The sequence below is a fragment of the Manihot esculenta genome, chromosome 1 (genome assembly GCF_001659605.2).
Source record: "Manihot esculenta cultivar AM560-2 chromosome 1, M.esculenta_v8, whole genome shotgun sequence".
Classification (NCBI taxonomy): domain Eukaryota; kingdom Viridiplantae; phylum Streptophyta; class Magnoliopsida; order Malpighiales; family Euphorbiaceae; genus Manihot; species Manihot esculenta.
Window position 1 is genome coordinate 26653080 of NC_035161.2, and position 15153 is coordinate 26668232.

Below are 15153 nucleotides of genomic sequence, written 5' to 3' on the forward strand. Positions count from 1 at the left end.
CATAGCAGTTAGTCAGATCAGGGGGGAACCAGTTTTAGTGCCCGCAGCCAGAGAAAAGTTGTAGATGTTGCCCCAGACAAGTTGCCAAGTTTACCACCTGCTAAGAGAATAGAGTGGGCTATAGGAGTGGTGTCTGGACCCAGAACCATTCCTAGTCTTCTTTGCAGGATGGCACCAGTAGAGTGAGAGAGATAGTAAAAGCCAGATGAGTAGTTGCTAGAGTTGGTAGACAAGGATTGTATTCGACTTAGTACCTCACCCTGGAATGTTTCAGAGTTGTGATGGGAAACGAAGGATGAATCCGTGAGACTTTGCTTCGACTGCAAGTCGTTGGACAAAGTCACTACCAGCAAGGATCTGTTACCTTGGATCGACAATCTATTGTCGACCAAGAAAAATCTGAAATCCAAGTACTATCAGGTAGGATGAGAGTAACCAAGAAAGTAAGGACAGCGTCCAGGAAGAAAATATGGGCACTAAGGGTTACGGGCGAGTACTGCCCTTATAGCATTCATGACTCTCATAAACAGAGGTTTTAGTGCGAGTCTGACTCAATCCGGTATTGACAATACCGTGATGAGGTCCAGAAACACAGAGGAGAGTGCCCATTATCAGGAAATAGTGATATAGACCTTGAGAGAACATGGCTTAGATGCCAAGTTCTTCAGGTGTGAGTTCTAATTGAGAAGTAATTCAGTACCAGAAAAAAAAATTGAAGTAGTCCCCAGGAAAGGAAAGGTTATAGCAATGAGCTTAGACCCATCTCAGTGACAAGGATCAGTAGTTTATGGGTTTGGCAGATTGTTACAGAAAGGTCAGTCTAATGAGCAAGAAAGACCCGAAGTTGTGTGAGTAGTGTAACAAGGGTTGTGAAGCACTAAAGTAAAACTGACATCAGTACCATACAGTACAGTACCGTACAGTACCGTACCGGACAGTACAGTACAGTATAGTACAGTACCTTGTGATACATCCCTTGTATTGTGTGGTAAGGTAAGAGGCAGGGTAAGACGCATGAGTTGAATTATCCTACTCATAGTCTAGAGATAGTAGTTGACTCAAGATGTGGAGATACTACCCGTATGGGGTAAGAGCTGAGATCTTTATCGATCAAACGAGTTTACAGTGATGAGTCTGAAACAGGGGTAATAGGTGCAACTGCTTAACGACTCCAAACCAGTATCGATGGGGTGAGGCAGATAAGATGGTAGCTGCCCTCAATCGGAAGTCGCTTACCAGGTTGTAATACTTCAGATTGATGATCGGATGGATCAACTAGCAGGAGCCAGTTGTCTTCCAAGCTAGATCTGAAATCTGAGTACTAGTTGTTAAGAGCTAGAGTTAGTCCAGTGTGAAATCAAAAGAGAAGAAGCCAGTGTAGTAAAGAAGGGCAAGGATCAGAGTGCATAGCGGAAGGGTATAGTATTGTTTGTGGTGTCTCCAGTACATGGTGATCCAATGAAGGTTGAGAGATAAAAGGTTAAACCCGTGGAATCTTGTAGAGGATTATAGAGATCAAAACCATTCGGTTTCCTTGTTTCTTTTGTTCTGGAGTGGTGTTGGATCCGATAGAGGTTCTGTATGAACCAGAGGTGGAGATCTCAGGGAATCTCACCTATAGAGCAGAGTTACAGCGGATCATACACACTCAGCTCACAGAATAGAAGAACAGAACGATCTGTTAAGGGACAGCCCTTAGAATCACCCCAGGAATATCGTATGGCTAGGCGACCCGAGAGTTTTTACTCCAGCGATATCTGTGTTTCTCTTCGGAGAGCAGAGTTCCGCTTCGTTTGTTTGTTTGTTAACATTCGAGGACGAATGTTCTTAAAGGGGGGAAGAATGTAATACCCGGCTAGACGCCGGCATCGAAATTCCTACTTTCCAGCGGAATTTCCGTTGGAATCTAGAATTTGAGGATGTCAGAAGTTTTTAGAAGGGTAAGAGAAAGTTTTTCTAAAATCTTTTTAAGTGTTTTAAGGTTTTAAATGAGATAGGACTTGAGTTTTGAAGAGAAAAGGCCAAGGGAACAAAGTGCGGGTTCGGCCGCCGAAAGTATGTTCGGCTGCCGAAAGTGCCTTAGGTTTGGCCCCCGAAACTCCAAGTTTGGCCGCTGAACATTGTATGGCTTTGCATGCAGGTTTGGCCGCCGAAGCTGAGGCGGTCAGCCGCCTATAAAGAGCCCTCAGTCGGTGAAATGGATTGGATTTGCTTCCTTTTCACTCTCAGAGGTGAGTTCTTATTCCCCTTGGAAGGTTTTCATGGTTTTTCATCAAATCTGTCAAAGTTAAGTGAGTTTTCTCCTTGTTTTGAAGGTTTTGTACTTTGAGAAAAGTTTTGGAGAGTTTGGAGCTTAGATCCTCCATAGCTCTACGTTTGGATCACACCAGCCTTTGTTCTGTAAGAGGTAAGGGTCGATCCTTAGTTTTTATAATGTTTTACACGAGTTTGATGAAGGGAAAAGAGAGTTTATGGGTAGATATGCATGGTTAGGGTTTTTTGGTGTTTTCTTGGTAAAAGTATGTATATGTGTTGTTTTGTAGTGTTTGTTGGGGTTTTAAGGTAGTTTTGAACCCCTTGGTGCATATACTAGAGTATATGTATGTTGAGGAATTGAGCTGTGCATGTTGTGGGTGTGTGGATGGTTGAGAGGGTGAGTGATGCACGAAGCTGAGTTCTGGATGAACTCAGGTTCGGCAGCTGAACGTGCTGAGGAGGTGGCTTCGGCTGCCTAAGCTTGCTTGAGATTGCCCCCGAAAGTTTGGACTTTCGGCTCTGGAGGAGAGGTTCGGCCGCCGAAGGTGCCGCCGAACATGCATGAGGTTCGGCTCTGGAGGGAGCATTCGGCCGCCGAATGTGCCGCCGAAGATGCTCTGTTCAGCCTTCCTTTGCATGTTTCCCATGTTCTAGGATGTTTTAGGGGGTTTTTGGGGAATTGTGTAAGAGTTGTGTATCAGTTGTATAGAGTATGTTTGGTCCCTCATTGAGTCCTCCATTGTAGGATTGGACCCGAGGAACCGAGGTGCATAGCAGTAGTAGCTGCATCAGAGTTAGAGATGGCCCAGAGTTAGCCAAGCATTGGCTACAGGTGAGTGGAACTAAACTTGATGTTTTAAATTGAGAAATGACACGCTTCTAGCATGATCCATGCATCATAAAATGCCATGTTATGTAGTAGGTTGTATTGCATTAGAATTCACGAATATGATGCATTGCATAAGATGTTATTGTGTGGATGAATGTTGGATGATCCTTAGCCCTTGATATAAGCAGAAATCCTATGAGATCAGATGAGATATGGCATGAGATAGCCATACTAGGTCGCTCCTGGACAGACCAGGTCGCTCCTGGTATTGTGAGACAGTCAGGTAAGAGTCAGTTAGCGAAGAGAAGTCCAGGTGACCGACGTAGTCTCCCTGGCATAGTTGGACTATCAGAGAAGACCAGGTGACCAACGTAGTCTCCCTGGCACAGTTGGACATATTTTTATATGTATATAGTAGAGGGCTAGTGGTGACAAATTCATCCGTGAGATGATATGTTTGTGATGTGATGCATTCCATGAGAGCATGTAATGAATGAACTGTTTTATTGTTCCTTCTCATTGGGCTGTAGTAGCTCATCCCACCCCCCGTAACCCCAGTTTTGCAGGTTCCGAGATAGCTATGGGAAGTCAGAGTCAACAAGAGTAAAGAGGAAAGATATGCATGAATGTATGTTTGTAATAGAATAGTGGACATGATGTAATTAACAGATTAGTGTGTAATGTATCGAATTGTACTATCAGATAATGGATAGAATTGTGCTTTACCCTAGTGTCTTTGCTTTAGTATGATGTATGATTCATCCCTTTGTACATAGATCCTGTTTTACGTTTCTTGATGAGAAATGTGTGGAACCAAGGCGGACTTGTGATATGCTGACCCTATGTGAGTGGGTTCTATGTTTTCAGACATAGTGCATACAGGTCGAGCTTGGTAACTCTGAGATAAGTTTACAGGATTGTTGTTTATGTTGAATCATGTATGGGATTTATCAGGTACACAGAGAGTATAGTCGGCTTGCTACGGGTCCCGGCGGCCTTAAGCCGATCTGGATCCTAGTGCTAGTGATGGTTCGGGCCGTTACAAAGAGGTACCGGTTTCCGAGCTATTACACACATTCTTAAATCTTAATAGGTACAAATAAGTGAAATTATTTATGAAATATTCGAGACTCAACTCGATAACTTTTTAATTGAATTCAACTAGTTTTCTAAACGAGTCAAACTCAAATTTTTTTAAATTCGTTTAATAAATAAAACGAGTTTAAATTTTATAATATTCAACTCGTTAATACGTATATGCTCGACTTATTTTAAAGTTTATGAATAGTCTCGCGAATTGGCTCATTGAGTGAGCTCATGAATAAATTTATTAAATAGACTGAATTCAATATTATAAGAGAATTGAATTCAAACTTGAGTCTACGGTTAAGACAAAACCTATCAAAATTCCGCTTCGCTTAGTTCTATTATAATTCTAAAATTTATAGAAATTTGATTCATTAAAATTTAAGAATTCATTTTTTTATATAGATTCATGAGCTAACTTATATATACTTATATAACTAAAATTTATTAATTTTAAATTAAAATTTATTATAATTATAAATAAATTAATTTTTTTAAAAATTATTCTGTATTAAATTCGATAAAAGTTAAACTTATTTTAATTTATTTATACAAATAAAATCTGCACTTATTAATATTTAAATTGAATCAAAATTAGTAAAGTTCAATTTAACTGGAATTTTTAAAAAAATTAATGAATTAAATTTACACTCTCTAAAGTTTCACACGTTTATTATTGATAGGTGATAATTTTATTTTATTTTTAATAATATTTTAGAAATAAATTTAAATAAAAAATAAAATTTATATTTTTTACTTCTAACCAATTGATAGTAAGTTTAACATTTTAGCCAAAACAAAACTATAGTGCTCCAATGTAATAATTGGTCACAGAAGGAATTCAATTCAATCAAATTGGGTATCAGAATTACCCAACCGTTCTCATGCCTAAGTTTTGAGCCCATTTTCTTCTCCAATCCAATAAAGCCATTTAGGCCATGGAAGGAAGCGTGGAATATTGGAGAAACTCCAAGCGCCCTCGCGGTTTTCACATATACTTATAATCCCTATATAAAGCTTCTAATCAGATTCCACCCCAAAATATCTATCTTTTTTTCTTTCCATACAAGAAAGAAGCTCTCTCAAAGCTCCTTGCTTAGTTTTTCAATACCAACAATTTATCATTAGCTCTCTCTCAATTCGCTTTACAAATGGCAAGGCCTAATCAGGAAGCAATCGACACATTTATCAGCATAACTGGCGTTGCCGAAGCTGTCGCCGTTCAAAAGCTTGAGGTATTGTTCTGATCGCCGCCTTTGTCAATTTCTTTTCCCTTTTGTTGTGGGATTATAATCGCGCATGCTTATTGTAATGTTAGTCTTGGTTTCTGCATTGACTGATGCTGGGTTGGGTAATTTGGGTGTTTAATTAGGGTTCGGTGTTGCGTTGGCATTGCTGTTTTTGTTTACTGATTGTTTGAGGGAATCTAGTTTGAGCTGCTAATTGATGGTTGACATTTTTTCTTGGCTCTAATTTGATTATTAACTTAACCTGATTTCGGATTACCATTACTATTAGTATTATTACTTTATGTGATGATTGGAGCTTTTGATGAAGCTGATGTAGTTTTTAGGTTGAAATTTGTAATGACCTGTTAGTTTAGATTTTTGAGGAGTTGCTACAATGCTTGTATGAATTAAAGATACGTTTAATTGATGAGCATTATTGGGATATTAATTTGAGAAATTGCTCGTAGTTTATCAGTCTTGTATAGCTTGGATGTTTTCTAAAGCTCTAATTTGCTTACTATGTATTATTTTTATGGTCTGCGTAATTAAGCATAATCCTACTCATTGATACGGAATTGGTTTTCCTTAAGAGGTTTTGGGACTTCTAAATGTGGTTTCTTCAAAAAAATTTTTCTTTTCCTTTTTGTTGGTAACTGGGTTTGTTCTAGAATTGATTCATTGTATTGGTTCCCGGTTGTATTTTGACATCCTTCAACGGTGTGAGACTGTGAGTTATAGAATAGCCGAAACTGTTACCAAACAGTTTATTGTTATTCTTGAAATTATGTTTACTCTTAGATAGTTCAAAAAGAGGTAGTGCATTGACTGCTGATGTCCCAGAGTTCTGTCTTAAATTAGCCCCTTGAGACCATTTGTTTTGTGCCATATTTTGGAACTATTTATTGCCTTTATATACAAGTACTAGCCTGCTTCTATTTTATAGCTTGCAAGATTTGAAAAAAACCATGTAGTTGCAATTCCACGTGGTGGGAAGCACTGCAAGCATTATATAAAAGGGATCTCTGTATAAAGCAGTAGGATTAATTGATGCTCCTTTATTGGTAGGTCATTTCATCTTAGAGCTTTGAAAGCGTTTGAAGGACCATTTTGTTTTTAAGAGTTCTAATGGATATGATGCTTGCCATGCACCTATTTCATATACTGCCTCTTATTTAGGCTGAAAAATAAGTATAAGTTGGCTTGATGATAGAAGCATAAACTTGGTTTCTTGGGCCTCCAAAGAAAAATGGAGGCAAAAGTTAGAAGAAAGCATACAACTGGTTGGAGAATATAAAATGGTGCATAATTGCATGTTTTCTGGGGGAATTTTTGGAAGTAGGAAGTCAAGTGGGAATATGCAGTTTTATTTCACTCTATTTTGTATAATTTTATGCTCTTTCTCATATTTAAATCACATACTGCTGATTGGCAGGTGAATTCTAGTTTTATACTTGTTTTGTGTATTTTATTTTGAGATCCAAAAATGCTTTTAGTCCATTAGAATTTTGTACTAATCTTCTTGAAAATAACTGCTTCTACATTCAATTGCTTAACTGAGTCACTTGTTCTTTTAATAAATATTTCCCTGCAATAGGAGCATCATGGTGATCTCATTGCAGCTGTGCATTATAATTCATATAGTTTTATTCTTATTCTCATACTTTAATCACATATTGTTGCTCACACAAGTGAATTTACTCATACTCTCATACTTCAATCACAAATTGTTGCTTCCACAAGTAAATCCTGTTTTTGGACTTTCTCCTCTCTATTTGATTTTAAGGTCCAATGACTATTCTTTTAGTTGGTTATAATGTTGGACCGAGCTTATTGAAGATAGCTTTGTCTACATTCATTTGCTTAAATCAGTTCTTAACCTTGTATTTCATTTTCTTTACTGCAATAGGAGCATCATGGTGATCTCAATGCAGCTGTCAATGCACATTTCAGTGAAGGAGATAGAAGCATGTTAGTGTCTTACCACTTAGATGCTATTTTCTATGTCCCTCTTCTCAATATTATTTTCCAATCAATTGTATTAAGCCGATTAATCAGAAATTCCTCTAGCAAGATTCCAGAAGTGATGTTTGCATTTGTTTTTCTCAAGTGCAGTGTGCATGAAACTCCTGTTGTTGCTTCTCAAGATGATCTCATGGATATAGATGATCCAGTTGAAGTTCCACCTAGAAGACATCCTCTGTCAGTTCTACCTGAGGCTAGTGCAATGAACCCATTCTCACTTCTTGATCCACAATTTCGTAGAAGTCTATTTGATGGTGGTTCTGACTTTATGAATCATGCACCATTCGTTTCACATCCAAGAGAAAGGAGAGAGATACCTATAGAGGTCAAGGATGGGAATGATGTACCCAGCCATTCTGGTCATGCTCCTATCATTGAGGATGTCACTGGAACAGAATATGCAACAGGCCCAGATATTCGTGGTACTATCATTGTTGATGAAGATGATAATGATATTCCAGCTGATCGAACTGGATGGGCTGCACAACGGGCTGAGAAAAGAGGTGATTCTTCAGGGGGCATTGCTCATGAGAGTCACAGTAGACCAAGTGCTCCTGAATTTGATAAGTTGCCTGACTACAGCAATGACATTGAAGAAGAAATGATCCGGGCTGCCATAGAAGCTTCAAAACAGGAGGCTCAGGTGAGCTAACCAAACAAATTTTTGGTGTGTGCAATTCGTGGGAGTATAAAGTTCACTATTTTGGGTTGCCTTGCTGTTAGAGTTCTGTGGAAGCTTGTGCTTTATAACTTTATGATCTTCACTATCATACACTAATTGAATGATCCCAGGAACTGTTATTGTTCTTGTAGGCATTTTCTTCCTTTTACCTTTTTTTTTTTGTGGCTTGTTTGAGACTTGTGAGAGGAGACCTGGTGCAGGTTGCTCTATTGTCAAGTGGAGGTCGTAGGTTTAGACCATGGAAACAGCCTCCTTGCAATCTGGGAAACATGTACTCCAAGCAACCTCCTGCTTGCTGGAGAGAATAAAAATCATCTTCATTGCCCATCTTATCACTAATATCCTTTTCCTTCCCCAACAAAAAAAACTGAAGGTTTTCTGGTCTTTTAGTTATGTTTTACTTGTAGGAATCTCGTGGTCACAATTTACATGAAACGTGTTCAGGCTGCAGAGCAAGAAAAAGCATTGTGTGAGCAGAGGGGAAAAATCGGAGCTGCAGAAATGGGAGCTTCTAAGCCAGATGAGGTGGAGTTGGGGGCAGTGGTGACCTCAAATGGAAGGTATATATTTAAGGTTACTGCTTAAAGATATGATGGGAATCTATTGCTGTGATCATATGTTGTGGCATTCTTCTGCCAGGATGGTTGTTTTCAGGATAATTTTCCCACTTTTGGAGGTGAGAAATTTGACAAAATTTTTTGACGCGATTTAGGTTTAGGACAGGAAGGTTATCTATTCAGGAGGAAGCTGAAGATGTGGATGAGCATCCTCTCGTAAGGAATAGATCAAGACATACATCTTCTGGCTCTACTGAATCAACCAGAGAAGTTGGAGTTATTGAGGCTAGTCCACCATCTAGTCCTAGACAGAATAATATAAGCAGCCACCCTCAGCACAATGGAAATGTGTTCCATTCTGATGAGGTTTCTTTTTACTTAAATTCCTTCGAAACTACTCGATTGGACTGTCAAAAATTTTAAAAAAAAATCTTGGTTAGGTGTTCTAGAGCAAACTAATTGTAGCTTTGTTCTTTACCAAATTGAAGTGGGGAGGCATCTCTTCTGAGGAGCATGATGAAGCCGTCATGCTTGAGGCTGCGATGTTTGGTGGAATTCCTGAAGTGACTGGATATCGCTTTCCATATGCTCCTCATCAATTCATGCAGAGTGAAAGCCCTTATTCACAGCGGATGCCTCGTCCCCCTTCACCATCCTTACAGGCTCAGCGGTTGATCCGTGAACAACAGGTTTAATTTTTGGGTTCAACCAGGAAATAAAAATACCTTTTCTTTTCAACCATCAGGATGGTATGATGATGTAATAACTTATCCGGTGGATGTAGGATGATGAGTATCTTGCATCATTGGCAGCTGACAGGGAGAAGGAGATGAAGGCAATGGAGGAAGCTGAAGCTCTTCGTTTGCAAGAAGAAGCTGCTAGGAAAGCTTCTCTTGAAGCAGAAAGGCAAAAAGAGGAAGAATCTCGCAAGAAATTGGAAGAAGAGCAGGTACCATTTATACATTATCTCATTTTATTCCTGTATTATGCCGAGGCAATGATATGGAAGTTTTACTTATTTTCAATTTTTAATATGCTATCCTTTTGGTGTGAAAGAACTTTTGATGTGCATTAATGCTTTCCTTTAATCTTTCTTGTTTTGGTTTTGCCTATGTTTGTTCGATATACTGCTGTTGACCAAATCCCTTATGCCTCTGGCTGGAGTGGAGGCGATAGCATTTATAAATTAATATATAGTGGTTTTTTCTTGCTGTGTGAGTGATTCTTTGTAGCACTAGCAGGAATTTGAAAGACAGCTGGCAGCAAAAGAAACTTCTCTCCCTCAGGAACCAGTATCCAATGATGAGAATTCTGTGACACTTTTGGTGCGGATGCCTGATGGTACCCGTCGTGGGCGCCGATTTCTCAAATCTGACAACTTGCAGGTAAGTAATACAACTTGGTTCACTACTTGTATACATACTTGCACACAGTGTATTTCTCAATATCAATCGTGGTTCGCTTTGCAGTCACTTTTTGACTTCATAGACATTGGTAGGGTGGTCAAGCCTGGCACTTACAGACTGGTAATTGTCCCCCTGTAACTATTGATAACTTCTCTCTGATTTGTATTTCATGAGAAAATTATGTTGGTGTTTGTGGATCAATACTTGAATTAATGGAAATAAGCTAGAGTTTACCATAATCTTTAATAATTTCTTAATTGAACAGGTAAGACCATACCCAAGGCGTGCTTTCAGTGATGGAGAAAGTGCACTCACACTGAATGAACTTGGCCTCACCAGCAAACAGGAGGCCTTGTTTCTGGAGCTGATCTAGAAAAGACAAACAATATAAACTTGTAGAAATTTACTCCTTTGAAGATTTAATCTCAATTAAACATGAAGTGATGCATTAAATTGGGGAGAGGTGGTTATTTGGGTTTTTGTACTATTTGGACAAATTGCACGGAGTTTGGGTAGATGAAACATCTGGTCGCTGCTGTGGTTGGAGGGGCAGTATGATTTAAGGCCGGCATTGGTTTCGTCATATGTTTGATCGTGCATGAGGAATGCTTTTGTATATATTCAGCAATTTATGATATTAAGTTATTGGATAGAACCTCAATTCATGACGTGGACTTGAAGGCTGTTTTTTATGTTATGGCCGTGGCTTTGCCTATCACAGTAAGGCCTTGATACTTGGGACAGATATCACTATCCCAACAGTTCTATCATCGGAAAAATGGACCACCTAATCCTTTTTCTGGTTCATAAGCACTTGACTACTTAAGCTGTCAGTGGATCTCTGAAATTCTGGCAAGAACAAACTTTAGGGGGGCATGATTTACTAGATTTTAACAGAAGATTCGTTATTGACGTCAGGAGATCAGGCGACTTGGGTATTGGGGCGTTTAAGGAGAGATTATTATATACTCTAATTAAAACTTGCAAGGTCTCTGGAAATTTTATTTATTTATTTATTTTTCTAAAGAGTGATGGAATCCTGTATTGTTGCGGGAACAACTTGGCTGCTACTTGCAAGTCACCTATTGGATTTGGTAACACCAAGTTCCAAGTGTTTCAACTGCCGTGCAAGTAAAGGGCATCCCCCCTTTCTTGCCCCTTCGGCGAAGTATAATCCTCTTTGATAGCTTTTCAACTTTCTTTTTTTTTTTTTTTTTTTTTTTTTTTTTTTTTTTGTTTTGAAATGGATAGCTTTTCAACTTTGACGTGTGTGATTTATTTAGGCCCGATGTCTAAGTGGGTTGAACATTTTTCCCAATTTCTCTTCTGGGATAGACTCTGCTAACTGATTTCGTTCCATAGCTCAACCGACTCCTAGTGTTCGTTCTTACTCCGCCGTGAGAGGCAGGCTAAGTCAACCTTCCTCAAGAGATAATGTTATGCATTCTAATGTATTTTTGTCATGCAAGATTGCATTGGAAAGTCCAAAGAGCATCTGGTTACAAGATGCATACAAATAATAATTTAGAGTAAGCCTAAAAAGTTCACCCGGTGTTAGTTTAACTCAATAATTTAGCTATATAATTTGAGATTAAATTTTACCTTTTAACTAATTTTTTAGTATGTGACATAAGTATAAGATATTTTTATTAATTAAATAATAAAATATTAGTGAATTTCTTTTAACAGTTTGGTGTAATTAGTGAAATTAGTAAAAATTTTAAAATTATAAAATTAAATTGATTATTTTTAAAGTATAAGGTTAAATTATAAAGAATTATAAAATATAGATTTTTTTTATAAATATTTTATATTATATTATGATGATATGGTAACAGTGTGGCGGTTACATAGTAATGACGTGATATTTCTGTTAGTGAGTTAATAAAAATTTTAAAATTTTAAAAATTAAATATTAAATATAAATTTTGAAAAGTTAAAATTAAAAGTATATATAAATTGACTATTTTTAAAGTATATAATAAAATTATAAAAAAAAATTGTAAAGTATAGAATTTTTTTTTTGCAATTAACTCTAAAGAAACCCTCTATTTTCAACCTATAGCTTTCTACATTTTACTATTTTCTTTTTCATACATTTGGAAGTTATATTTTCCTAGCTCCTGCCATGGCATACATGTTTGGCAATAGTACATGGATTGTCTCATCTTGTGGGTTAATTTCAAGAATATATTGTGCAGACGCTCTTCCAAACTCAAATCATCCATCCAAAAATTTTTAAAATGGTTTCTCTTTCTTCTTTAGATATGAAAAAGAATCTAATATACCTTACTTTCCTGTTCTCCTTCTCTCGCATCTTTCCATTTATTTCTTTCTTTGAATGTAATGGTCCTGTATATAAAACTAAGGGAGATTGTCAAAAAGTACCTAATTAGAAGCTCACAAGCAAACTATATTTCACAAGCTTGGTAAAATTAAAATGGGCTTTTTTATATCGGGAAGAGATGACTTTTTTTTTTTTTTTTTTTTTTTTGTGTCAAAGTCAAAATATCATTAAAGCAGAAGAATACAACATTGCCCAACAAAACTCTAAACATGGCCGAAAAAAGACTAACTAAAGAGGCTTAAATAATAAAGCCCAAGCTAAGCTCAAGAATAGCAGAAAACCCAAGCTACAGCTGCTCAAAAGTCCACTTCGTACACAAAACCCTATGATCTTGGGTCAGATTCAACCCGCAGCCTAACCAGGCAAACAAAAAAGGAAAATGAAAAGCAACGCGGCAGATTATCACCATCCTCTGGCGGCGAGAAGTTTAAAGGAAGCAAACCGAAAAGATAAATCCCGTTTCAAACAGAACCACACAAAAAACGAAGAGATAACCATTTTCTAATTAAAGCTCTAACTTTATTAAATTGCCATCACCATCGTATATTTGTTTTTTCTTAATCACAGATTATTTTTATAATCTTCAATAAAAGAGGTATCAACTTTTCTACTGGATTGGTGGTTTTCATATAAGAATCAATCTCCATATTTTTCACTTTCTTTTTTTTTTATGGGTTTTAAAGTTTATATTTATTCTTGACATTGAAGATTATGAACCATTCTCTTTTGAATTTATGGTCATTACTAAAGTTTATGATTCATGAAGAAGATTTCTTGTTTTAAAAAAAACAAAATTAATGCATACATATTATTTGATAAAATGTTTGAGAGAAGTTGAGTAATATATATTTATTGTGTGAGAGTGTTTTATTATTCTATATTTTGTTAACAACTATTTTAATAGAACTTTCTATTTAGACAATTATAAAACTTAAAAATTCAATTCAATAATTATATTGAAATTCAGAAATTAAAATATAATTTATTTATAAATTAAAAAAAATCACACACTCATTTACTTTAAGAAAATGAGCCTATCAACGTGCAAAAATTTTTATATTTCTAAAAATATAAAAATAATTATGTTAAAATTCAAAAATTAAAATATAATTTATTCATAAATTAAAAAAAAAACCCACATACTCATTTATTTAAAAAAATGAGCCTATTAACATAGAAAGTTTTTTTATATTCATATGGATGTATATACTATTTAATTTAAAATTGATATTTAAAATTAAAATTTTATAAAAAATACAATAAATAATATATCAATATAATATTTTAATTTTAATTAATTAAATATACAAAGTGACTTGTACACAAGAGTCTGTATAGAAATTTTCCTTCCATATAAATGTAAAAATATAAATTGATAAATCAACCTCCTACGATCATCATAACTAATATTCTGAAACTATGATAGAAGAATAAATTGTTATATTAGTATTTCGTTAAAAATATTTTTACTTTTATTTCACGGAAATTATTTTTTTAAAAAATATTTTATATATCTTGTTGATGTTCGGCCCATTAAAAAAAATAGTAAACTTATTTAATTTTTTAGGTTAATTAAACTGTGATGTGTTATTGAAATGTTAAATAAACTTATTTAATATAATATAATATAATATTATTTTTTAATAATAAAAATATTTTGTATATGATAAATTTTATTTTTATAATTTTAAATTGAATTTATTTAAATATACACATTTAATTGCACTTATTTAAAAAAAATGCTATTCAGTGTCTCAATTATTTTTAGAGGGAAGAGATGTAAAATTATTCTGTTTTAGATTTCTTCTTTACTACATGATATGATAAAATCAATATATATATAATTAGATTTTTATTTCTATTATTATAAAAAATATAATGTTTCAATGTAATTATTTTTTTTTATTTTTTATTTTATAAAAATTAAAGTCAGTTGTATTTTTACTCCTGCAATATATTTTATAAATATTAAATTTTTAAATGAAAAATATTAAGTTTTTAAATGAAAAATATTAATAAAAAATATTTTTATATAAATTATTAATTAAAATATATAATATTAATCGAATTTAAATTTTATTTAAATAATAATAATTAAATTTAAAATATTTTTAGATCATTTAAATTAGTTTTTAATTGAATTCATGGCAGATTAAATAATAGTTTAATTTTGACACATCCTAATTCAATAAATTGTATTGGATTATGTTTAGAAATTTAAATAAATAGTTTTAAGATAAATAGAGATAATTTGGATTCAAATATAGACTAACCATGTAATACCTATTACAGAGGACCAGTCAGTCAAACTGGAACTATCTAGTCAAAGTTCAGTTTATTAGTACATAATTAGGATGTAACGGTGGCTTGTTGTGTGCCACGTGTCATAAATTTTCCTTGATTGGGTGGGAGGTTAAGGAAGTTAACACATAAAACCAAAACAAAACCAGGTAATGTAATCCAACGGTCAAGTGAACGGGTATCAGGGGACAGTCATGTGCACATCATGTGACTCACCAAATAGGAAAAAAAAAAAAGAGATAAAATCCCACATAGACATGCACACCTGTCCTTACACCAACTCCCCAACGGTCATATTTCACCGTCATCCTTCTAACGGTCACTTGCATTTGCTTTCTCCACCGTTTGATCCCAATCCCACGGCCCACACGCCCAGTTTCCCAAGCCTTCTGGAACCACCTTTTTCCCTGTAATAATTTTTTCTTTCTGAGTGCTGGG

General features: G+C 35.3%; 1 protein-coding gene across 1 annotated transcript; it reads left to right on the forward strand.

The window, feature by feature from the left end:
• Nucleotides 1–5120: 5120 nt before the first annotated feature.
• Nucleotides 5121–10728, forward strand: LOC110628094 (plant UBX domain-containing protein 8). Its single transcript, XM_021774584.2, has 10 exons — nucleotides 5121–5406; nucleotides 7307–7368; nucleotides 7513–8065; nucleotides 8549–8664; nucleotides 8817–9027; nucleotides 9150–9350; nucleotides 9446–9610; nucleotides 9903–10046; nucleotides 10131–10187; nucleotides 10333–10728. Exons 1-10 carry the CDS (start codon nucleotides 5323–5325, stop codon nucleotides 10438–10440), a joined length of 1701 nt encoding a protein of 566 aa, XP_021630276.1. The 5' UTR covers nucleotides 5121–5322; the 3' UTR covers nucleotides 10441–10728.
• Nucleotides 10729–15153: the final 4425 nt, after the last annotated feature.

Bases quoted from the DNA above. Each gene is read 5' to 3' on its own strand.
- LOC110628094 (XM_021774584.2), top strand. From the start codon at position 5,323: ATGGCAAGGCCTAATCAGGAAGCAATCGACACATTTATCAGCATAACT. The intron at 9,351-9,445 runs GTTTAATTTTTG...CGGTGGATGTAG, and splicing joins GGTTGATCCGTGAACAACAG to GATGATGAGTATCTTGCATC. The intron at 10,047-10,130 runs GTAAGTAATACA...TTCGCTTTGCAG, and splicing joins TCAAATCTGACAACTTGCAG to TCACTTTTTGACTTCATAGA.